The sequence below is a fragment of the Danio aesculapii genome, chromosome 5 (assembly GCF_903798145.1).
Source record: "Danio aesculapii chromosome 5, fDanAes4.1, whole genome shotgun sequence".
Taxonomy (NCBI): domain Eukaryota; kingdom Metazoa; phylum Chordata; class Actinopteri; order Cypriniformes; family Danionidae; genus Danio; species Danio aesculapii.
The window spans coordinates 8,382,925-8,409,378 of record NC_079439.1 but is presented as its reverse complement, the minus strand read 5'-3'; the positions used below and the strand labels follow the sequence as shown (position 1 = coordinate 8,409,378).

General features: G+C 40.6%; 1 protein-coding gene across 1 annotated transcript in view; it reads left to right on the top strand.

Annotated features, from left to right (window-relative positions):
• Positions 1-26,454, top strand: part of LOC130228841 (pikachurin) — a 67,240-nt gene that overhangs the window by 4,229 nt on the left and 36,557 nt on the right. The window contains exons 2-7 of the mRNA XM_056457314.1: positions 2,182-2,291; positions 3,859-3,945; positions 7,785-7,811; positions 7,910-8,027; positions 11,078-11,213; positions 26,016-26,182. Coding sequence (XP_056313289.1) covers positions 2,182-2,291; positions 3,859-3,945; positions 7,785-7,811; positions 7,910-8,027; positions 11,078-11,213; positions 26,016-26,182 — 645 coding nt within the window. The remainder of the gene's footprint in view (positions 1-2,181; positions 2,292-3,858; positions 3,946-7,784; positions 7,812-7,909; positions 8,028-11,077; positions 11,214-26,015; positions 26,183-26,454) is intronic.

Sequence of the window (26,454 nt, the reverse complement as noted above, 5' to 3'; positions counted from 1 at the left end):
TATTTGCTTTGGTGGTCTTGATTTATTAAATGACAGACGTTTAAGATGGAGAAAGGCAGGAGATAGCATTTCTGCTCACTTCTTTCTCGTTGGATGAGAGAAATTGAAAGTGTAGAAGTTGGTCTAGGCCAGCGTTTCTCAATCCTCAGTCCTCGCGCCACAACAATCTGCATGTCTCTCTCATCTCTCAAAGCAGACCTACTATGTCCTTCTTTATAAAATGTAGCAACTAGCATAAGCCTTGTATTTAGTATGAGTTGGTGCTACTTTGCGTTATGGTCAGTGCAGTAAGAGACTGTATTATCATCAATAACGTTACTCATTGAGCACATAAGTTCGTAACATACAAAATCATTAAAAAAAACGAAATCTTACCTATGAAATAATCTGCCTTTGTGCTTTGTTTTCTTTGTTTGCTCGCTACTACACCTGTAAACAGAGCTAAAGTCCAGCATCTTCACATTGGCTTTAGTCTTGACTAGTCGAGTTGAATGACATTTGTCCTGGGAGCACTGTACAAATGTGGCGGCGCTATTGACGCATGCGATATCTAGTGTATATATCTATTCTAGTTTGCTATGAGGGAATGATGCACAGAAGAAAGTCCTGCCCCCTACTCAATATTCAGCTTCAGTTGGAGATACACATACTGAAAGAAAAGTCTCAAAAATGGCTCAAAAACATTCCTAAGTACATTATATATCATGTCCCAGTGTGCAATGTCCCAGTCACAGTGTGCATTGCTCCCTAGTTCATTCTCCTTCATTACTCTCTACCGGAGCACAAGAAACCATTACATCACTTTGAAACATTTGTTCACAGATTTACTTTATATCATTGCCTGCAGCATCTTGCTAAAAGAGCGTGTGTGACCTCTTTAAATAAATACAATATAAATTCACATAGGCCTCACGGTGGCTCAGTGGTTAGCACTGTCACCTCACAGCAAGAAGGTCACTGGTTCGAGTTCCGGCTGGGTCAGTTGGCATTTCTGTGTGGAGTTTGCATGTTCTCCCCATGTTGGTGTGGGTTTCCGCCCGGTGCTGCGATTTCCCCCCTACAGTCTAAATACATGCGCTATAGGTGAATTTGATAAAAGAAATTGGCTGTAGTGTATAAGTGTGTGTGTGAATGTGAGGGTGTATGGGTGTTTCCCAGAATTGGGTTGCAGCTGGAAGGGCATCCACTGCGTAAAACATATGCTGGAATAGTTGGCGGTTCATTCCGCTGTGGCGATCCCTGATAAATAAGGGACTAAGCCGAAGGAAAATTAATGAATAATTAAATAATTGTGTGGTATTGTATGTTTTTTTTTTTTGTATTTTGTGATTTTTATGTTTTTGGATATTATAATAATAATGATAATAATAATAATAATCCAAAACAGATTATACAAGTGCTTTACCTAATTCAGATACGATATTGTGCAAAAGAGGTATTTAAGATGGAGGACCAGGATTGAGAAACACTGGTCTAGTCAAACATAATTCCCTTTTGCCTGGAGCATTTTCTCTTTAGTTTTTATCGACTCCAAGTTGTTAATGAAAATGAGACATTTTTGATCTAACGGCCCCGTCAGAAGTTTTCTTACCATCACACAAATGTAAACATCAATTGCAATTTCGATAGCCTGTTTTCATTCACCTGAAAAAATCGATGCTTTAATGACGTCTACATCTCTCTTGGTTACTTTCAAATTAAATCAAATGGAGTTTTGCTGCTTTTAGTACTTGTCTGGGTCTATCTGTGTGCTTGTATACTCCTAAACGTTGACAAATTATATATACAATCTAAAAACCATAATGGCTCAGTATAGCATGCTGAGATACACTTTTCTGGAGTAAAGAGTATATTATTGTGCAGTTTTTAGATTTTTAATGTGCATAAAATACGTTTTGATCTATGCATTTTGTTTGAATCAACAAAGGATATGTATAAATGATGCATCAATGTAATGTTTTTTAAAAGGTCATTATTTTAGTCAATTTAGATATTAATATCTACCTTTAAGTTGTTAATATGCACTCTATAATGGTAAACAAAATATTATTATTTATTGCACGATAAGAGCGATAAACGGCCCACCACTAATATATATATATATATCATTTTATTTCAACACAACATATTTTAACACTTCTCTGTCAAGCTGTATTTATGTGGTTTTGTGGTTCCTCTCAGAGAGGTTGAGTCCACCGCTGGACATCCAGTTGGAGACGGTGAACTGCACAGCGTTCAGTGTTCGGTGGAAAATGCCCCGCAGACACGTCAGCACCATCACTGGCTACAAGGTACAAACACCTTCAGCTTTAAATGTCTTATTTTTTTAGAAAAACTATTTCATTTTCTAGTTTTTTTTTCTTTACCATGATACATATTATTTCACTAGTTTTTTGCAAGATACTTTTATCCAGCTTACAGTTCCATTTAAAGACGTAACTGTACAGGTTAACTAGGGCAAGTTAGACAACTTATGCAAGTCATTGCAAAATAGTTGTTGGTTTTGTAGCCAATTAAAAAAATTACGAGTGTCAAGTCAAAGAAATTATCAAAGCAAAACAATCATTAAATCTAACAATTAAACTAGACGACAAAATAAAGTATCAAAATGAATCCTTCAAAATCTTCAGTGTATACAACACCTGATCTAAACGAATTAAACTAAAAACTCAAAATAGAGAGGTCTTAAAACCGTCCAGTGGTTCTAAGAACACAAACTAAGCTTATGCAAACATAATAAAATATGCCATATTGTTCAATTTAGTATGGTACTACAACCATCAAAGCACTTCCTACTTGGAGCCAATGAAGTTCAAAAGATAAACTCAAATTACAAGTCAAAATGATCAGCCCTCCTGTGAATAATTTTCCCTTTTTTAATATTTCCCAAACTATGTTTAACAGAGCAAGGAATTTTCACAGTATTTCCCATAATATTTTTTCTTCTGGAGAAAGTCTTATTTGTTTTATTTTGGCTTGAATAAAAGCCTAATTAATTTTTAATAAAACATTTTAAGTAAAAAAAATATTTTAATAATATTAGCCCCCTTAAGCAATATATAGTTGAAGTCAGAATTATTAGCCCCCCTTGTTTATTTTTTCCCCAATTTCTGTTTAACAGAGAGAAGATTTTTTTTCAACACTTTTCTAAACATAATAGTTTTAATAACTCCTTTCTAATAACTGATTTATTTTATCTTTGTCATGATGACAGTAAATAATATTTGACTAGATATTTTTTAAGACACTTCTATACAGCTTAAAGTGACATTTAAAGGCTTAACTAGGTTACTTAGGTCAACTAGGCAGGTTAGGGTAATTAGGCAAGTTATTGTGTAACGATGGTTTGTTCTGTAGACTATCGAAAAAATATAGACCTAATTTAGACCTCAAAATGGCTTTAAAAAAATTAAAAACTGCTTTTGTTTTAGAAAAAATCATACAAATAAGACTTTCTCCAGAAGAAAAAATATTATCAGACATACTGTGAAAATTTGCTTGCTCAGTTCAACATCATTTAGGAAATATTTAAAAAAGGAAGAAAAAAATTGAAAGGGGGGCTAATAATTCTGACCAACTGTATTTTTATTGTCTACAGAACAAACCATCCTTATACAATGACTTGCCTAATTACTCTTATTTGTCTACCCTTAACCTTTAAAGGTCACTTTAAGCTGAATACTGGTATCTTGAAAAATATCTAGTCAAACATTTGACTAGGGGGCCCGAGGACCGGAATTGGACCGGAACCACACATTGGTATCTGAAAGCTATCAGAAACGTTTAGGTACTAATATATAACTCTGAGGCACCTCAAATTTTGGTGATGTTCATGTACAAATTTATTTGATCAACCAGGTGTTTTACACAGAGATGAGGAATAATCGTCCAACCAGCAATGCTGTTGTCCTGGAAGTCCCATTGAGTTTAGAAATGCTCACAACGGTATGTTGATTCATACTTTTACTAATGCTACTAATAATGCACTATTCATTATTAGTAATATAAAAAACTAGTATTTAGTTCCCATTGGTTTTTAGTCTATAGTATACAATGTTTTGGGGTATAATATGTCACAGTTTATTTTTGCTATCCTTTAACACAGTGTTTCCCAACCCTGTTCCTTGAGGCACACCAACAGTACGTATTTTGGATGTCTCCTTTATCTGAACCATTTATTTCAGGTTTTGGAGTCTTCCAATGTTGTGATGAGTTGATTCAGGTGTGTTTGATTAAGGGAGAGGTTGAAAATGTGTACTGTTGGTGTGCCTCCAGGAACAGCGTTGGGAAACACTGCTCTAACACATAATTGAACTTTATTTTTCTGAATTCACAAGTAAAAACAAATATCAAAAATTATATGTGGTGTCTGAATAATAGTTTTCATTTGTACTGAACATTCATTCGGCTTAGTCCTTTTATTCATCAGGGGTCGCCACAGTGGAATGAACCGCCAACTTATCCAGTGTATATAATTTACGCTGTAGATGCCCTTCTAGCTGCTTACACATACCATACACACTCATTCACACTCATACAGTACGACCAATTTAGTCCATTCAATTCACCTGTAGTGCATGTGTTTGGGCTGTGGGGGAAACTGGAGCACCCGGAGGAAACCCACGCCAACACGGTGAGAACATGCAAACTCCTTGCAGAAATGCCATCTGAGACAGCAGGGACTTGAGCCAGCGACCTTCTTACTGTGAGGCGATAGTGCTACCCATTGAGCCACAGTGTCACCTGTACTGAACATGTTGTACATATTTAGATTTATACTTGTACATGTATTTGTTTATTAATAAGTCTAGGATATCATAATAGCTCAAACATTTATGATAATGTTAATAATAATATTAATAATATTAGTCATAATAAAAATAATATTAGGGCTGTACAACATATCATTTCGGTATCAATATCTGCAAAACAATCCAAAATGACAATAGAGGGGGAACCAAACAACGTAATAAATAACAACTAAACAAACCTAAAGCAGGTTGTAACTCCCCACTCCAAACAAATATCAAAAGGAAAGTATTGAGGAAAACACAACAATAAAGCCGTCAAAAACTGCGGTGCATGGAGGGATGAGGGATCGCTAGAGGTCCACTTCTGTCCATTTTAAAGGCCTGATGCCACCAAATCAACCAATAGAAAACTGAAAAGGGAAAAAAGATCAATTAAAAGTAATAATTAAGGGCAGGAGTGAACGCCACACGCAACAACAACAAACATTTCTATGTTACTTTACCTTATTTTATGTTAATCAGGTTTCAACTGTATTCATTAAGTTATGCAAAGTTCAACTTAATATGTTTAACGTTACTCAGTTTGATTGATGTAAGTTGAAATAACTAGACAAGTTAATTGGATATTAACGGACAGCAATACCACACAAAGAAAGGCTGGACTTTGAAGGAATAAACTAGAGATCTGCGCGGGACAAAATTTGAGAATCCCGCTCCCACCCGCTCCCGCCAGGTTTTAGCCCGAACCCGACCGCTCCCGCTTATAGGAACAAAACCAAAAACCACCCAACTATACAGAGTCCAGACAGCCTATAACAAGCTGTCTGTATAAACACACACACACACACACACACACACACACACATAAGCACCAAGCTTGTGACACACACACAGACAGCATCACGCTCTCTCTCATTCACACACACACACACATACACAGACAGCATTACGCTTTCTCTCATTCACACACACACACACACACAGCACAAAACTCTCTCTCTCATTCGCACACACACACACACACACACACACACACACACACACACATACATACTAACAAACAAGCTAAACACAGCATCACGCCGTCTCATTCACACACATACATATGCGTGCTCACTCGCTGGGGAGTCGGGAGCGAAATTGTTAGACCCCGTACAAAATTACACCAGTTATCGACCGCTCCAGCGCTTTATTCGGAAATTTATTCTCACGCCGCAAGAAATCTGGTCGGGTGCCACATCTGCAGACCTCTAGAATAAACAATGACTACGTTTACATGGACATCAGTAATTGAATTATTTGCCTTAATCTGAGTAAGACAATAGTATGATTAAGGTGTTTACTTGAGCTGCTTTTTGAATGTTCCTTTCATGATCCTGTTTTACATGTTATAGCACATATTTCGGTTGACGTCATTGCGTCACCACGCTATCCACGTTTCCTCCGGAGTTTCATGCAGTTTCAGGAGATTCATTTTTAGTTTGTAGATTTAACTGCAGTTTGGCACTTTCGCTTTCATTTAGGAACATTTCATGCATGCCCCCTGTAATATACGAGATATTGGATGCGAGTATGAACTGCTGGAAGAGTGTTGTTTTAATGGAATTTGATACTACACGCCGTATGGGAGAAAAACCTCCGCATTTCGCGATACAGGTGTCTGTAGTCCTTCACTGACTCAGTAGGTGCAGAGAATAGTGTGAAACAGCCATGTGTGTATAAACTATACTGTTTCAAATAACGGCAAAAGTCCTACACGACAGTTGTAGTTTGATTGCGGTGTTTACATGTCTGTACTGCACATCAATAATGACACTAAAATCTGCATACTCTGCGTCTTATTTCCATTTCTGTTTAGCTCGATTATGACTTTAGTTAGATTAAGGTAATCAACAAATCTCTGTTTACATGGTAGACTCTTAATCAGAGTATTGTCTTAATCGTATTTAAATAAGATTGTTGGTATCCATGTTAATGTACTCAATGTGAGGAAAGCTCCGTTATTAGTGCACTGGATAAGTCTGAACAAGTTTGACCCATGCATGCACCAGGCAACCAGTTCTGTACAACTACATAAGCTATCGGCTTAAAGATATCAGGCTAATTTTGATATCAGGTCAATGACGACAACATTTAAAAAAGCATTTATCAGCTGACATTGCAACCTAGGCTCATTCTGAAAATGTAGTCCTATGGACATTTCTGGAGGCCGCGAAATACTTCCCGGGAGGTACGTATTTCTGCAGTTTTTGTTTTCACGAATTTGAGGCTGCTGTGTGCGCTTTTTCATATCTCAAATTTATCTCTCGAGTGCCGTTCGCCCCCGCTGTTCTCGCGAAAAACCCACCAGAGGCCGCTACTGACTGTCTGTCTGACTGACTGAATGACTGACTGGCCAATCGACTGACCCACCCTCCTCCTTCCCTAAACGCAACCAATTTTATCGATTGACCCGCCTACCCACTTCCCTAAACCCAACCAATGATTAACAAAAGCCGTCCAGAAAAAGAAAAGCCCTCGTCTGATTTTTACCACGTATTCGGATTTTACCCTATTCTCACCCTCTTATTTACTTGTTTATTTTATTTTTTGGAGTTTGTTTTTGTCTTACCTGATTTTTGGAACCATTCTTCCCCGGACTCGAACTGGTTGCAGCGGGAAAGCCCTCCACACTGAGGTAAGCGGTAAGCTGGTAAGCGCGAAAAGGAACAACGTCATACCGCCCCGTATCATTCGTTTAAAAAATGAAATGCAGTCATGCTTACCCCCGGCTACATAATTCACGGTCTCCAGAAATGTCCATGGGACCACATTTTCAGAATGAGCCTGTGTTGCGATATTGATATGGCCGCCGATATATCGAGCATCCCTAATTTTTATCCAATATTGTGTAGCCCTAATTAAATAAGTTGAAATGACTAGAAAAGTTCATTTGATTCAACTAATAAATTTAAGGCAGCAACAATTATTTACAGTGTGTAATAATTCTACTACAACACAACATGGCTTCAGCAGCATGTGTTTGTCTTTCAGGGGCAGTTTGATGGTCAAGCCAGCTTTGTGAGTAAATGCTTAACATCTGATTTCCTGTGAATGCTATAAAGCTGCTGTCCTGCTCAGCTTATTTATTTTTATTTTTTGCTGTGGTGGTGTTTTAGGATGTGGTGATCGGTAACCTGAAGGTGGCCACGCAGTACCGGGTCAGTGTAGGAGCGTACGGGTGGGCAGGAGAGGGCAGACCCAGCATGCCCCGGGACATCAGCACTGGCTCTCATGGTAAGCAGATTAGCACTACAGGTAACACTTTACTTGAAGGGGGTGTTAATAAGACTGTCATGAAACCTTTATCATCATGAATATGAATAAAATTTTATGCATGCTTATGACAGCTAAGTTATGTCATTTTAAATGAAAAGATGACATTGTTTTTGTTATGACAACTTAAAGTACACATGAAATCAAATCTAACCATATAGATTTTGTTAGCTCACATTACTAGTTTTGTGTTGAACAATTCACCTGTGTGTGTCATTAAGAAAGAAAAAAAGTGTGCCCTCGTAATCTTTCATTGAAATCTGAAAATGCACTTCCTGTTTTTTTCAGTTAAATTCTCAGATTAGGTCTTTCTGAGGTATTGGGCGTGGCTAACACACTTAACCACGCCCCTTCAACTTTCAGTCTTGAAAACAAACAGAAACGGTGAGGAGGAGGAGTCTGTTAGGTTATAATAACTCTCCCCAAACCCTTTTCCTCATCTTTCTGAATGAAATGCTTACTTTCCTACATCCAATCAGCTCGCAGTGGTAAAAACAAGCCAAGCCCACTGTTTTCTCATTTAATATGCCATTTCTCTAGGAACCGCATTATAATACGAAAAAAAGGTCGCAGTTTCCGGTTCATGTGGACTGTAACATTACCTAGACAACATGACTTGTCATAAATCTGTCATAAACATGCCTGTCATGAGTCCATTATTATTGTGTCTCAACTGCAGTGGTACGAATTGAATTGGTCATTAAATTCAACACAGGCTCATTCTGAAAATGTAGCTCTATATACATTTCTGGAGATCACGAATTATGTAGCCAGAAGTACGCATGGCTGCAGTTCGTTTTTAAAATTAACCCTTTTCACGCTTACCAGCTGACCACTTTCCAGCTGTTACCAGTTTGTCTAGTAGCTTGCTGCGTACGTTGGCGGACTTGAGACGCACAGAGGAGTTGACCACGACGACGAAGAACACTACCAGAAAGCATGTAAGACAAAAACAGAAGCTAAAAAATAAAATAAGTAAATAACGGTGAGAACGTGGTAAAATCTGAAAATGTGGTAAAAATCAGATAGGGGCTTTTCTTTTTCTGGATTGCTTTTTAAAATTGGTCAATCTGTGTTTTAAAAAACACTATCAGTTGGGTTTAGGGAAGGAGGAGACCCCTCACTCTGGACCCCTCACACCCAGCACACTGCCTCTTTGAACTTTTAACTTCTGGTCGACGCTACAGAGCCCTGCACACCAGAACAGCCCGACACAGAAACAGTTTCTTCCCTCATTCAATCCATCTCATGAACACTTGATGATAATAATTGTGGAACCAACATCACTACTGCTATACACTTTTATCCACACATATACACTTATTTAATAACACACTATACATGCCAATTTGCACATAACAGCTGCACATATAACGTTGTATATAGTAATAAACACGTACATACACTTGTCAGTCTGTATATTTGCTTTCACTACTTACTTCTATTTTAAAAAAATATATATTTATTATCTGTTTTTTGTCCTGTCTCTGTAATCCTGTTGCACTGTAGAAGCTCTGTCACCAAAACAAATTCCTCGTATGTGTGAACATACCTGGCAATAAAGCTCTTTCTGATTCTGATTCTTCTGATTCTGAGTGTGGGTCAGTCAGTCGGTCAGTCAGTCAGTTGACAGTGACCTCTGGTGGAAAAGCAGGCACGAATGGCACTTGCGGGAGAAATTTTAGATCTCAAAAAGTGTACACAGCGGCCTCTGGTGGATTCTTAAAAACAAAAACTGCAAAAAAAAACGAAGCTCCTGAGACGTATTTGGCACTCTTCAGAAATGTATATAGGGGTACGTTTTCAGAATGAGCCTGGGTTGATTAAAATGTAATTAAATATTAATGATGCTGTTATAAACGCTACAGAGCACTGCGAACAGAACAGATAATAAATAAAAATATATTTATTATCTGTTTTTTGTCCTGTCTTTGTCATTCTGTTGCATTGTAGAAGCTTTGTCAACAAAACAAATTCCTCGTATGTGTGAACATACCTGGCAATAAAGCTCTTTCTGATTCTGATTCTGATAATATGATCTGACTTATTTTCTTGTATTCACATATATAATTTTTATAATTGTGTAGATTTTATTCAGAGGCACTGCCCTACAAAATAATCCCAATTAATGTAAAATTATGTATTCTTTCCAAATAGAGTCATCTTGTGAAATTATATTCATAGTGCAATACATATCACAGAAAAACAAAATATTGAATTGTCAGGTTTTTAAAATTATCTGACCGAGAATTGACAAGAAATTCTAATGACAAATTCAGTTTAATTCCACTGAAAAAAGTGATCAGAAAAATGTCCATAACACAATTATAACAAGCCTTATAACAATTATGTTTATGTCGGGTTTATGACAAGTTATGTTTTGATCATTTCAAGTTGTCATGATAAATGTAAAGACGTAAATGTAAAGGTTATGATGTAAATTATTTTGTAAATAGGGGTGGTGTGGTGGTACAGTGAGTAGTTCTGTTTCCTCACAGCAAGAAGGTCACTGGTTCGAGCTTCAGCTCGTTCCGTTTGCTTACCTGTTTGGAGTGTGCATGTTCTCCCCATGTCGGCGTAGGTTTCCTCCGGGTGCTCCGGTTTCCCCCACAAGTCCAAAGACATGCGCTATAGGTGAATTGGGTAAGCTAAATTGTTCGTAGTGTATGTGTGAATGAGTGTGTATGGGTGTTTCCCAGTGATGGGTTGCAGCTGGAAGGACATGCGCTGTGTAAAATATATACTGGATAAGTTGGCGGTTCATTCCGATGTGGCGACCCCTGATTAATAAAGGGACTAAGCCGAAAAGAGAATGAATGAATGAATGAATGAATAACTGAGCAAATGGCATAATCATGCATAAAATCTCATTCATAATAATGATGTGTCATGTTATGATTATGAAGATGCTATGACAATCCCCTTCAGGTGAAGTGTTTACACACAGGAAACATGCATTACAGTGCATTTAGATCATCAGGAAAATATTCAGATGAAATGTTCTGTTTTAGAAAAGTGCATGCCTCCTGCTCCTCCAACACAGCCCAATGTGGTGGCGGTGTCCGACACTGAGCTGGCGATGTCATGGCAGCATGGAGAGAGTGACGGGAGCGCACCTGTGCTCTACTTCCTGGTGGCCTATATCAGGTATATGTTCAGCTGATGGATGGACGAATGCATGGACAGATGGATGGATAGATGAATAGGCGGATAGATAGATAGACAAATGGATGGTGTTCATTAAGTAGTTAATAGATGGACGGATCGTTCAATGGGTGGATTGATAGATGAATGAATGAATGAATGAATGCACAGATGGAGAGATAGGAAGAGGGATGGGTGTGTGGATGATAATGTTAATTAATTAATGAATGGATTAATAGATGGATGGATTGATAGATGGTTGAATGAATGAATGCACAGATGGAGGAATGAATAGATGGATGATTGGATCAATACATGGATGGATGGATGGACAGACGGATGGATGGATGAATAGATAGATGGATGAATGAATGGATAATGAATAGACAGATGAACGGATGGATGGATGGATGTAGAGTGTTCATTAATTAATTAATAGATGGATCAATGGATGGATGGATTGATAGATGGATGAATTAATGTATGAATCAATGAATGCACAGATGGAGGAATGGGTAGATGGATGGTTGGATCAATAGATGGATAGACTGATGGATGGACGGATGGGTCAATGGATGGAGGGATGAATAAACAGATGGATGGATGGATGGAGGGAATAAACGGATGGATGTACTGATGGGGGGATGAATAAATAGATGGATGAATGGATGGATGATTGATGAATGGATGAACGGACGGATGGATGGTGTTCATTAATGGATGGACGGATTGTTCAATGGATGGGTTGATAGATTAATGAATGAAGGCACAGATGCAGGGATGGGTAGATGGATAGATGGATAGACAAACAGATGGTTGGATGGATGGATGCACATACAATAGACAGACAGATGGATAGATGAATAAATGGATGGTTGGATGGATGGACAGACTGATGGGTGTGTGGATAGATGGATGGATGAATGGATAGACAAGCAGATAGATGCTTGGATGGATAGATGGATGGATGGATGAACGGCCGAATGGACAGACTGATGGATGGATTAATGGATGAATAGACAAACAGATGCTTGGATAGATGATGGACGGAGTGACGCACGGATCGACAGACAGACTGATGGATGGATGGATAGACAAATGAATTGATGGGTAGACAAACAGATAGATGCTTGGATGGGTAATGGACAGATGGACGGACTGACTGATGGGTAGGGATGGGTACCGAAACCCAGTGCCATTATAGCACCGGTACCTTTGTAACTGGTATGCACCAGACCGAATCACCATATGAATTTCGGTGCCTAATTCCGGTGGCACTGGTGCTGCGACAGGAACGTAAAGCAGGTTGCACACCAGAAGTGCCGCTCGGTGATGCATTTTAGAATTCCCAACATATCTAATAATTCTATCAGGGTACACACACCGGCACCGCAAGTCGGTGGCTGTCCTGCAGTGCCCAGCCACGACTCAGGACATTGTTCATATTTCTGCCGCGCCACAGAGTGCCATCTGAATAGTTTCATTTTAAATAACATGCGAATGTGCGCATCTGGTTGTGATACTTTCAACTGTCATGTGCGTGCCGTGTCACAGCGCATCCGGTGTGTGACACCCTTAAGAAGCATCAAGGGGTGCATCAAAGGCACACATAAGTACGTGTTGTGTCACCATCTCTAAATATTTAATTCTAGACATCTTTGAGGGATACGGACACCATCAGCGATGTCAGGCATTTGTTCTTGTTGCTTATAGAAGGCAAAGAGCGCAGTATGGCGCATGTGGTGAGCGACTCCCTTCATCAACACGCATGATCGCATTCATCTCATTTGCTTAAACTAAGCATTCTAAAGTATGGCTATATTTTACAAGCAAGGATTCTGACACACCAACATGAAGCAGATGCTTTACAAAAGTTGCGTATAAGGGGGGAAACACGACAAACTTCTGAAATTTGAGGGCTCATGGAATCAACTGAAAGGTGAGGAATGGACTGTCTTTGACAGCTTGTGACATCATCTGGCACTTTCACTGAGTACGTTTACAAGGACACCAATAGTCTGATTTTAATATGATTCAGACAATACTCTGATCAAGAGTCTACCATGTAAGCAGGGATTTTTGATGATCTTAAAGGACCTCAGACACAAACTGTTTAGGAAACATTTATAGGCTGGTGAAGCAATGACGTTAATGGATCTACATGGTATAACATGTAACTAGGAATCATGAAAGGAACATTCAAAAAGCAACTCATGTAAACACCTGAATCATATTATTGTCTTATTCAGATTAATGCAAATCATTAGATCACTGATGTCCATGTAAAAGTATTTACAAGCCCCAAACCCAGAAAAAAGGTGTTCCCTGATTTTGATGACAGCCTTTCCACATGTTAGTTGTTAGCTAATGTAATGTTAATAGCATAATGCAAATCTTACATTCATGCTAACAAACAAAGGATAAACATAAATATATTATTGCAATTTAAATATATAAAATATGAATTGATGTTTACTTTAAACTTATTATCAATATATATTTATATTGTTCAATTATAATGATTCAAATATTTTTTTGTCAAATAATTTTGTGGCTAAAAAGCATCGGTTCAGGCACCGTTTTGGCACCGGTACCGTTTTAAAAGTATTGATTTAGCACCGGTATCGAAATAACCCCAAACGATACCCAATCCTACTGATGGATGGATGAATGGATAGACAGAGATGCATTGGATAGATAATCGACGGATGGATGGACGGACAGACTGATGAGTGGATGGATGAATGGATGCATAGATAGACAAACAGATAGTTGCTTGGATGGACAGATGGATGGAAAGACTGATGGATGAATTAGTTAATGGATAGACAAACAGATTGATGGATGATGGACATATGAATGGATAGATGCTGGACAGATGGATAGATGGATGGATAGACAAATAGACGGATGTTTGATAGATGGATGAATGGGTACAGTTGAATAAAGACACAGACAGACAGACAGACAGACAGACAGACAGACAGACAGACAGACAGACAGACAGACAGACAGATAGATAGATAGATAGATAGATAGATAGATAGATAGATAGATAGATAGATAGATAGATAGATAGATAGATAGATAGATAGATAGATAGATAGATAGATAGGTGATGGATGGATGGATGGATGGTTGATTGTACAGATGGACAGATGAATGGATAGACAGATGGATGGTTAAACATTGATAGATAAATTGATCAGATGGACAAATACTGTACATGAATAGCTCAACTTCAACTCCACAATAATTTTTATTTATTCTTTTTTCATTTTCTTGTAAATAATTTTTCATAAAATTATAATTATACATTTATAAATCAAGTTTTTTCTTCTGTGCATTGGCAGAGCTTTATTAAAAGCAGACAGACGGCTGTTTCTGCGTGTGATCTCTACCCCGTTAGTCCAGATGACTCATACAACTAATGGATTTCTGTGGTAGTTACTGTTCCAGAACACAACTAACCCATTCAGACCACAGTGTGTTTGACCACACACATCAAACAACTGACCCGCAGCACACAACAGTCTGCTATTATGTGTGCTTCAGCTCTTGATAAATGACTGCTCAGTTGCGATTCCTCATTCTGTATTATTTCGCTTTTAGAATAATAGTAAAGTCATGAAATAAAATGGAAATATGGGAATTATGCAGAGAACAAAAATGAATCTTCTTATCTTTGAGCTACTTTGATCTCAGCTCAGTTCTCTTCTTCAATTCATTTTAACTCTTGAATTATTTAAAATTAAATTAAAATATAAAGACATTTAAACTTTATTTGCATGATTTCTGTTTGTTATTTTATTCATTCATTTATTTTCTTTTCGGCGTAGTTCCTTTAATAATCAGGGGTTGGCACAGCGGAATGAACCGCCAACTTATCAAGCATATGTTTTTTAAATATAGAATTATTCGATTTTATAGTGATTTATTAAAGGACACTTATTTAACCCCTTTTTAAAGATTTAAGATCTGTCTCTAAGATGTGTTTGTGAAGTTTCAGCTCAAAACACCCATCAGATTATATATTAAACCTTTCAGAATACTGGATTTTTAGCTCTGAGCACACTGTAGCTGTTTTTATTGCCTGTGTCTTTAATGCAAATGAGCTAGTTCTTCCCATCCACCTTTTCCATGTACGTCTCCTGCTGCCTCAGATAAACAGCACAGTGACAGACATGAAGGAGGCAGAAGTGGGTGGTGGGCAAAGCGAGGCTTCATGAGACACTGATATTCCAAGCAAATGTGTCGAAGCTTCCAGTCTCTACAGTGACACCTAGCGGTCATTTATTATGTATTGCTCTGGAACAGCTTCAGCAAAGAAACAATTAGGCAAATTGAGGTATTAAACCCCATGTTGTAGAGTTGAAGTTTCAAGTGCTTTAGTAAAGCGGTGAGACTGCCTTGCTGGCATGCAGAGGTGAAGGGTTCGAATCCAGGGTGGTGCAGCTATAGATGTTAGTTCTTAAATGCTCGGCTCTTGTAACATTTCGTTTTAACATTGGTCTGACATTCCAAAAAACACTTTAGCCGCTTTTCCAGTATCATGCTGAGCCGTTGTTTATGCTGAACCATTCTATTCCGTGCCAAACTGGGCCAGAAAGCAGCACGGATACGCTTACATTTTTCACTGTCGTGCTGCAACATAGCTCTTTGAACCGTTACACAAAACGCATTAGTATTTGCCTTGGTAACGCAATGTAAACAGCTCCCTTTGTTCAATTAAATTTAAATAATATCCGAAACTAGTTTTATCATGTTCATGTGTAAAAGCGAAAGCAACTGTGTGACTAAGCACTGTTATGTTGCTCTCTCATATAGGGGTGCTAAATCTAGGCAAAGAGCATAGAATCACCAAGAGGCGACACTCTGTTGCTATTTGCGAAACAGCCACTAGATACCGCTAGTGTCACGCGGCGGCCATTTTGGAATGAAAATTCCAATAGATATTCCCATAATCTTTTTTTTAACAGACAACACTGGAAAAAATACTATGTAATATTATAATATAATACTCCAACAAAAAGTAGCTGTTAATCTGCCATCAACATTCCCATTTTGAAAGTCATGTTTATTTAATTTAACATGTCAGTATTAATATGTATTATGCCAGTGCCTAAACTATTAAACTAAAGTAATTTCACCTAAAAGTGACAGTTTCAAGAAAACAAGTATGGTTAATATATTAAACAAGTCTGTAAAATAAACTATTAAAAGTGCTGATAATCACCAGTCTATGTAAGATTGTAAGTGTTGTATTGTCGTCTTTCAGGTTGTGTTTCAGCTTTAATGCACTTTTTAAATGAATAAATAAAAAACAAAGCAGCTGCTTGCCATCGCGACAGCAATAAGATCCAATGGACAGCTAATCACTTTCACTCCAGAATGGCGGAATTGCTGGGCGCTGCTGTTGCACTGGAACGTTCTATTGAGTGTCGCCTCTTGGTCATTCTAAGCTCTTTGATATAGGTACATGTCACAGCACCCGTATTTATTTAGAGGTCATATGTTGCATGGGTCTGGGGAAATTTTATTTGGAAGGAAAAATGACCAAAATGTAATGCGATGATTGAAAATGATTGGAGGGGAAATAAATAATATATTTCAAATCTCTGTACACAACAGTAACAGGAAAATAAACAATGATAATGCAAAAATAGTAGTGCATTTATATAAATTATATAAATGTCACGGATTGGCCAGGCTCTTCCACCAACATCACGCACCGAGCACCTTCACCTGAGTATTAACCACGCACAGCTGCACCCAATCACTCCCATTCACTATATAAGCACACACCTCACTTCACTCAGTGTCCGGTCTCGTTCCTACGAAGCGGACTCTGAGTGAACCACTTCCTAGGTTTCACTCCCCTACGATCTCAGCAATTATACTTAACTTTATTCTGTTTCCTTCTAGTCTGTCCAGTGTTCCCGGTGTCCTGTCAGCGTTGTGTGTCTCGTCAGTCTGTCTTCCCCGCAAGTCCTCTGGTGTGTGCATTCGGTCATCCTTCAGTGTTTGTCATCCCACCTGACAAAGAGGATCATCAGTTCCACTAAACTCCGTTCATCGCTCCATCAATATTCATTAATACTCTACTGTTGGAATAAACATTGTTTATACTCACTCCCCTTGTTTGTCCGTCTGCTTCCGTAACAGAAGACCGGACCATAAACTACCAACAGCATGAGCACTCACGATCCCCTTCAGGAGTTGGTGGATTCATTGAAGAGAGTGCTACTACCATCTGCTCCACTTCCCGAAGCACCACCAGCACCGAGCACTTCTTCACCGTCCATCCACTCATCCAGTCCCATGGCTCGACCAGCGCCCTACTCTGGCGGGGCGGAGGAGTGCAATGGATTTCTCCTGCAATGTTCTCTGGTATTCACTATGCAACCCGAGTTATACCCTACAGATCGGTCCAAAATCGCTTTCATCATCTCCCTCCTCTCTGGGTCGGCTCTTCGGTGGGCTGAAACCATCTGGCAACAGTCTGGGCCGGTAACAAATTCCATTCAGTCATTCACAAAGTACTTCAAGGAGGTTTTTGGTCGCGCGGATGCTGAAGTAGCAGCTGGAGAACAGCTATACCATCTCAAACAGGGAGCCATGTCCACTCAGGATTATGCTCTCAGGTTCCGAACTCTGGCTGCTGCTAGCGGCTGGAATGAGCGATCTCTCCTCACAACCTACCGGTTCGGACTAGAGCCCAGCCTCCGGTTACAGCTGGCCGCCCTCGACGATACGATGGGATTGGAGAAGTTCATCCAACACTCTCTGCGCTGTTCCGATCGTCTGAGGGTCTACCAGCATGATCCTCCACCAATATCCCAAGCACTCCTCCGTTCGCCAGAGCCAGCCGTCCCTCCAGAACCAGAACCCATGATCATCGAATCTGGTAGACTCACGATCACCGAGCGACAGAGGAGGCTGACCCGGGGTCTGTGCATGTACTGTGGCGCCAAAGGACATGTCAGGCTGGACTGTCCCATTCGTCCAGCACGCTCTGTGGTGAGTTTGTTCAGTTCTCCTATTGAAAAGATGCATCCTCTCACCACTAATGTCCAGTTAACTACCCCTTCTGTCTCAGCTTCAGTCACAGCCCTCATCGACTCCGGGTCAGCAGGAAATTTCATCTCGCACGCCCTCTGTCGCAGACTCCAGCTTAACACAGAAGCCTCGACGCACGTCTATCAGATTCAGCCCATAACCAAAGATATCCATTGTCAGGCACGTATCCATCGAAAATGTGAACCCGTCAATCTCCAAGTAGGACTGCTCCACAAAGAGGAGATTCAATTTCTGGTTCTGGAGGGTGCATCGATGGATATCATCTTAGGGCGCCCGTGGCTGGTGAAGCACGATCCCATCCTCTCTTGGGGCACAGGAGAAATTAAGAGATGGGGAGAAGAATGCCGATCCAGCTGTTTTCCTGATCTACCCTTACAAATTCGAAGACCCCTTACCGTCTACGTCACGTCTGTCGAAAGTCCAGTCGAGAAAATATCCATTCAGATCCCGAAGATCTACTCCTCATACGAGGATGTGTTTTGCCCCAAGAGAGCTTCCCAGCTACCTCCACATCGGCCATGGGACTGCGCCATAGACCTGCTTCCAGATGCTCCTATGCCCAGAGGTAGGATCTACCCGTTGTCCCTTCCGGAGACCAAGGCAATGGAGGAGTACATCCATGAGGCTCTGAGTCAGGGGTATATCCGTCCATCCACGTCACCTGCTGCCTCAAGTTTCTTCTTCGTGGCTAAGAAGGATGGAGGGCTGCGGCCATGTATCGATTACAGAACCCTAAATCAAGGGACAGTCAAGTTCCGGTATCCCCTTCCTCTCGTCCCTGCGGCCCTGGAACAACTCAGATCCGCCAAAATTTTCACCAAGTTGGACCTCCGCAGCGCCTATAACCTGGTGAGAATACGTGAGGGGGACGAGTGGAAGACTGGGTTTGTGACCCCTACTGGACACTACGAGTACCTGGTCATGCCCTATGGTCTGGTTAACGCCCCCTCCGTATTCCAAAACTTCATCCACGAAGTCCTCCGGGAGTTCCTCCATCTCTTCGTCATTGTATACATAGATGATATCCTGATTTACTCCCGGAGTGAGGCCGAACATCGCCACCACGTTGCGGAGGTCCTGAAAACCCTCAGGAAACACCGCCTGTACCTCAAGGCTGAAAAATGCTCCTTCCATTCACCATCTGTTCAGTTCTTGGGGTACATCATCGATCAAAGAGGGGTTCGTATGGACGAGGGGAAGGTCACTTCCGTCATCTCCTGGCCCGAACCAAAAACCATAAAGGAACTCCAACGTTTCCTAGGATTTGCTAATTTCTACCGACGTTTCATCCAGAATTACAGTCTCATCACCGCTCCGCTCACCAACCTGTTGAAAAATAAACCCAAAGCACTACCCTGGCCTCCCGAAGCCGCCGCAGCCTTCCAAAACCTAAAAGAATCCTTCACTCAAGCCCCACTGCTGACTCATCCTGATCCTGACTTGCCGTTTGTGGTCGAAGTGGATGCATCGACCACCGGAGTGGGAGCCATCCTGTCCCAGTACCACGGTACTCCTTCATTACTCCATCCATGTGCCTATTTCTCCCGGAAGCTCAGCCCGGCGGAAAGGAACTATGACATTGGGAATCGAGAACTTCTGGCCATCAAGCTCGCCCTGGAGGAGTGGCGACACTGGTTGGAGGGGGCCAAACATTCGTTCCAGGTGATCACAGATCATAAAATCTCCAATACCTAAAAGATGCTAAAAGACTCTGTCCTCGTCAGGCCCGTTGGTCATTGTTCTTCTCCAGATTTCAGTTCTCTATCTCATATCGACCAGGTTCAAAGAATATCCGAGCAGACGCACTTTCCAGAATTCACGACCAGCATGAAATTATTGAGACACCGGCCAAGATCCTTCCCGATCAGATCACTATCTGTCCCATCCAATGGTCCGCTCCTACAGTAATCGCCACTCCAGAATCCAGAACTCCGCCGGGCTGTCCCCCCAATCGACGCTTCATCCCTGAAAACCAACGGGTAGATCTCATTCATTCCAGCCATACATCTCTGGGCACAGGACATCCTGGGGCCAACAACACCCTCTCGCTGCTATCCCAACGCTTTTGGTGGCCGAACATGGCGAGGGATGTGAGAAGATACGTCCAGGGCTGCAGAGAATGCGCTATGGCAAAGAGTCCTCGCCATCTACCTGCTGGTAAACTCCATCCCTTGCCCATCCCAAACCGCCCCTGGTCACACCTAGGAGTTGACTTCATGACAGACCTCCCATTGTCTGAAGGTAACACCTGCATTCTAGTCATCATAGATCGATTCTCTAAATTCTGTCGTTTGATTCCTTTGAAAGGTATACCCACAGCCCTAGAGACCGCCGAAAACCTGTTCAACCACGTCTTTCGAAATTTTGGGTTACCAGAAGATATAGTCTCGGATCGAGGACCCCAATTTATCTCCAGACTATGGAGAGCATTCTTCAGACTCCTAGGTGTGACCGTAAGCCTCTCGTCTGGCTATCACCCCCAAACCAACGGCCAGACAGAGAGGAAAATTCAGGAAGTGGGGCGGTTCCTCCGGACCTTCTGTCACGGTCACCAAAACTCCTGGAGCCAGTTTCTGGGCTGGGCGGAATACGCCCAGAATTCCCTGCGGCAACCTACCACCGGACTCACGCCATTCCAGTGCATCCTAGGGTTCCAACCTCCACTCTTCCCCTGGGATGGCGCACCATCTGATGTCCCCGCAGTGGATTACTGGTTCCGGGAGAGCGAGAGAGTCTGGGACGATGCTCATCATCATCTCCAGAGGGCAGTACGCAGAACAAAGGAGGTATCGGATAAGAGGAGGATTCCAGGCCCCATCTATACTCCAGGACAAAAGGTCTGGCTCTCCACCAGAGATATCCGGTTGCGACTGCCCTCCCGAAAATTAAGTCCCAGATTTGTTGGTCCCTTCACCATTCTGGAACAGGTCAACCCCGTCACATACAAATTACAGTTACCACCACAGTACAGAATCCACCCCACATTCCACGTGTCCCTTCTAAAACCCTTTCACGATCCTCTGATTCCCTCCACAGAGCCTGGCCATGAAGAGGAACCTCCTCCCCCCCTGATGTTAGAAGAAGGGGCCATCTACCAAGTCAAGGACATCCTACGGTCCCGGCGTCGTGGTGGTCAGCTTGAATACCTCGTCGACTGGGAAGGATACGGTCCAGAAGAGAGGTCATGGGTCTCCAGATCCGATATACTAGATCCCGCACTTATGGAAGAGTTCCACTCCAATCACCCAGAATTTCCAGCACCTCGAGGACGAGGTAGACCACCACGACGTCGGAGGTTCAGGCCCTCAGGAGCGGGCCCTGGGGAGGGGGGTAATGTCACGGATTGGCCAGGCTCTTCCACCAACATCACGCACCGAGCACCTTCACCTGAGTATTAACCACGCACAGCTGCACCCAATCACTCCCATTCACTATATAAGCACACACCTCACTTCACTCAGTGTCCGGTCTCGTTCCTACGAAGCGGACTCTGAGTGAACCACTTCCTAGGTTTCACTCCCCTACGATCTCAGCAATTATACTTAACTTTATTCTGTTTCCTTCTAGTCTGTCCAGTGTTCCCGGTGTCCTGTCAGCGTTGTGTGTCTCGTCAGTCTGTCTTCCCCGCAAGTCCTCTGGTGTGTGCATTCGGTCATCCTTCAGTGTTTGTCATCCCACCTGACAAAGAGGATCATCAGTTCCACTAAACTCCGTTCATCGCTCCATCAATATTCATTAATACTCTACTGTTGGAATAAACATTGTTTATACTCACTCCCCTTGTTTGTCCGTCTGCTTCCGTAACAATAAATACTTTTTTCTGCTTCAAAATGTTATTGATTTAAATGATGTGTAAATGTGAGTAATTTCTTGAAATATGCTATTAATTCATTCATTCATTTTCCTTCGGTTAAGTCCCTGTATTTATCAGGGGTTGCCACAGCAGAATGAACCGCCAACTTATCCAGCATATGTTTTACGCAGGTGATGCTCTTCCAACGCAATCCCACACTGGGAAATACCCATACACTCTCGCATTCACACACATACCCTACAGACAATTAAGCTTGTTCAATTCACCTATAGCGCATGTGTTTGGACTGTGGGGGAAACCGGAGCACCCAGAGCAAACCCACGCCGACACAGGGAGAACATGCAAACTCCACACAGAAATGCCAACCGACCCTGCCGAGACTCGAACCAGCGATGTTCTTGCTGTGAGGCGACAGTGCTAACCACTGAGCCACCGTCCTGCCCATGCTATTAAGTGAAAAATTTACAACAAGATACGTACTAAAGGAATAATTGAGCAAAGAATCTCAAATATCAATATTATATTATATCTTGTTTACTATAATTATTGTCAAATAACGCTTTTCTCAGCATGTGTAAAAATGTGTCTTTTCCTCAGCATCCTAAACCATGAGTGCTGCATTTCAAGTTCAAAAGCTGCTGTATTGTATATGTCTACATATACAGTATGTGTGTGTTTGGGTGTGAAATTAGTGTGTTGTAATCCTGGTAAATAATTATCCAACAGGCCCAGCAGATTAGATTCATCCGTGCAGACCGTCTGCTTCTCAGATTAACAACCTTTCACATAAATCTGGCCAATTTATCTCTGTGTTGGAAAAGCACAACATTATTTTTAACTGTAGTGATTTTTGATGCTTGCGAAGTAGAATAATCTCATTTTCAGTGGATTCATGAGGAGACCCAATAGCCAGAAAAAAATAAAATAAATAAAATTATGCACTGCTAAAACTTGACATTTGGATTTTGTTTGTATATAACTTGTCTGTCAGATTTTTTTTGGAAATATACTTATTTTTTTACAGCTCCTCTACAGTTAAACAGTTGAATTTTACCATTTTTGAATGCATTCAGCTGATCTCTGGGTCTGGCGAGAGCACTTTTAGCTTAGCATAGCTTAGCTTAGCATAGCATAAGTCATTTAATCGAATTCGACTATTAAATAAGAGAATGTCACTGAAAGAATTCAAAAACAGTTTTGGTAGTAAGATCATGAACTGAGACAGGTGGAAAATTATAAGTTGCTATTTTCTTGGCTGATATGGCTAGGAACTATACTCTCATTCTATCGTAATGATCACAGAAATTTACTGCCACACCATGCCTGCAGCAGGCAAAATGACCTAGCTATGGACTATTTTCAGTCACTGTATAATATCATTGTGCCTGCTTCAGCAATGGTACAGCACTTATTTTCATATTTTAATTATTTCAATATTTAAAATTTTAAACTAAATATTTCCTTCTTATTAAAAATAAACATCTTTTATATCAGATATGTTATGGGGGATAAATAGAAGATTGAGTTTTCGAGAAGGTAGATTTGAACTGGATTGATCATAGATTGTGTCAAAACTTGTGGCCGTGTGCTTTACAACCTATTACCAAAACTACATCTTTAGGAATGTTGTCTATGTCAGTCAGACTTTGATGTTTGGAGATTGCATAGATAGCTTCTGCCAGCATGGTGAGCTATTTACGATGAGCCTAAAAAGACACTGGCTGCATCCAAAATTGTCTAATACTCAGTAGGTATTACATTTGAATTTAATACACAGCCATTAGAAAAGTACGTTCTATATAGTATGAATGTGAGTAGTATGAATTGGGACGTACTACATCCGCCATTAGTCATTATGACGTAACCCAGTGTTTCCCAACACTGTTCCTGGAGGCACACCAAGAGTACATATTTTGGATTCCTCCATTATCTGACCCATTCATTTCAGGTTTTGGAGTCTCTTCTGATGTTATGATAAGATGATTCAGGTGTGTTATGATAAGATGATTCAGGTGTGTTTGATTAGGGAGAGGTTGAAAATGTGGACTGTTGGTGTGCCTTCAGGAACAGGGTTGGGACAGGGTTGGTTCACTCCTGTTGATGGATTTTCTCGCGTGGCATCATGGGATAGTGTAGCATCCATCAGATGCACACTTCAGAATCTCAACAGTAGTAGTAGGTAATCCAAGTACTTCTCACATACTGTTTTGAATTCTGACATACTCTGCTCGCATATTGTTTTTAACATACTATATACACTACCTGACAAAAGTCTTGTCGCCGATCCCAGTTGTAAGAGAAACAAATAATAACTTGATTTCTAGTTGATCATTTGGAAAAGTGGCAGAAGGTCGATTTTTCTGATGAATCCTCCGTTGAACTGCATCTCAATCATCACAAATACTGCAGAAGACCTACTGGATCCTGCATGGAGCCAAGATTCTTACAGAAATCAGTCAAGTTTGGTGAAGAAAAAGTCATGGTTTGGGGTTACATTCAGTATGGGGGCATGCGAGAGATCTGCAGAGTGGATGGCAACATCAACAGCCTGAGGTATCAAGACATTTGTGCTGCCCATTACATTACAAACCACAGGAGAGAACGCTTTCTTTGTCATTCCAGATGACTTTATTAATAAATGATTTGAGTCATTGCAGAGATGTATGGATGCAGTCCTCCAAGCTCATGGGAGTCATATAAAATATTCATTCTTTTTCCACTGCAGCATGACTTTATATTCTATACCAGGGGTGGGCAAACTCGGTCCTGGAGGGCCAGTGTCCTGCACAGTTTAGCTCCAACACTAATCAAACACACCTGAACAAGCTAATCAAGGTCTTCAAGATCACTAGAAATCTAAAAGCAGGTCTGTTTGATTATAGTTGGAGCTAAACTGTGCAGTACACCGGCCACCCGGGACCGAGTTTGCCCACCCCTGTTCTATACTGTACATTATTTCTGTTTAGTGACAAGACTTTTGTCTAAGCAAAGTCAGACCTTACTGTCCTAATGAAATAATTAAGAATTCAGGCATGATCATATTTTATTTTAGTAAAATAAGCGTAATCTAAAGGCCATTGCCTCATATAAGCCACTTCTGATAACAAATGATCAACTAGAAGTCAAGTTAATATTTGCTGTTCCTGAAACTTGAATAGGCTACAAGACTTTTGTCAGGTAGTGTAGTGTGGAAGTATGCGATTTTGGACGCAGCGACTCTGAAATTAGCATTAGCAACTTTTTTCTTCGTTTTGTATGGGTCTCATGTGCGCATGTGCCCATATTTCATATTAGATAATCCGGCCCTGATTACTGTACCTTTTTATCAAAGTTATCTGAAATTATCAAGATGAATTTGTTGAGTTATTGTCTTTTTTTTAAAGCATTTTCTACACTGCAGAAAATGCTTTTCTTGCTTAGATTTTTTTGTCTTGTTTCTAGTCCAAATATCTAAAAATTCTTTAATTAAGAAGCATTTTCTAGACAAGAAATATTGTTTTGTTTTAAGAAGTAATATGCCAAAATTAAGTGAGTTTTTCTTTAAAACAAGCTAAATAATCTGCCAATGGGGTAAGCAAAATAATCTTGTTTTTCCATTTGGCATAAGATGAATTTGCTTACCCCATTGCCAGATTATTGTGCTTGTTTGAGGAAAACCTCACTTAATTTTGGCATATTATTTCTTAAAACAAAACAATATTTTATGGTTGTCTAGAAAATGCTTCTTAATTTAAGAATTTTTAGATATTTGCTCTAGAAAGAAGACTAAAAATCTAATTAAGTAAAGCATTTTGTCAGTGTAAACTGTTGTGATCATAATGTAAATGTAAATATAATAAATATGAAGTAATATTTGCTTTGACTGCATGTGTTGTTTTCTCACTGTAGTGCTGTGTGTTTGTGTGCTGCAGGCCGGAGATGGACACTGAGTGGACGTACATCAGAGAGCCAGTGGAGTCCAACTCTATGGTGCTCAAGGGGCTGATTCCTGAGACCGAGTATCAGTTTGTGATCAGAGCCGTAAACGCACACGGCATCAGTCCTCCCAGTGCCATTAACAACCCCGTCCGCACTCTCGGTGAGTTACAGCTTGATCAGGACATCACTTTACGTCTGCTTACTGTACTTTACACCATAACCATTGTGCCCTATAACATATGCATGGTAAACTGCTGTGGATAAAAGGGTCTAAATGAAAACTTGTGTGCGGTTTGCATGCTTTATTGTGCGGTTGTTGTCATTTGGATGCTCTTTGCACATTTAAAGAGGGTTGTTTTTGCAGGCACGGTGGCTGGAATGACCAGACTTATTAGATTAAGCATCTCAAAGCCTGTTCATATACATAGAGCT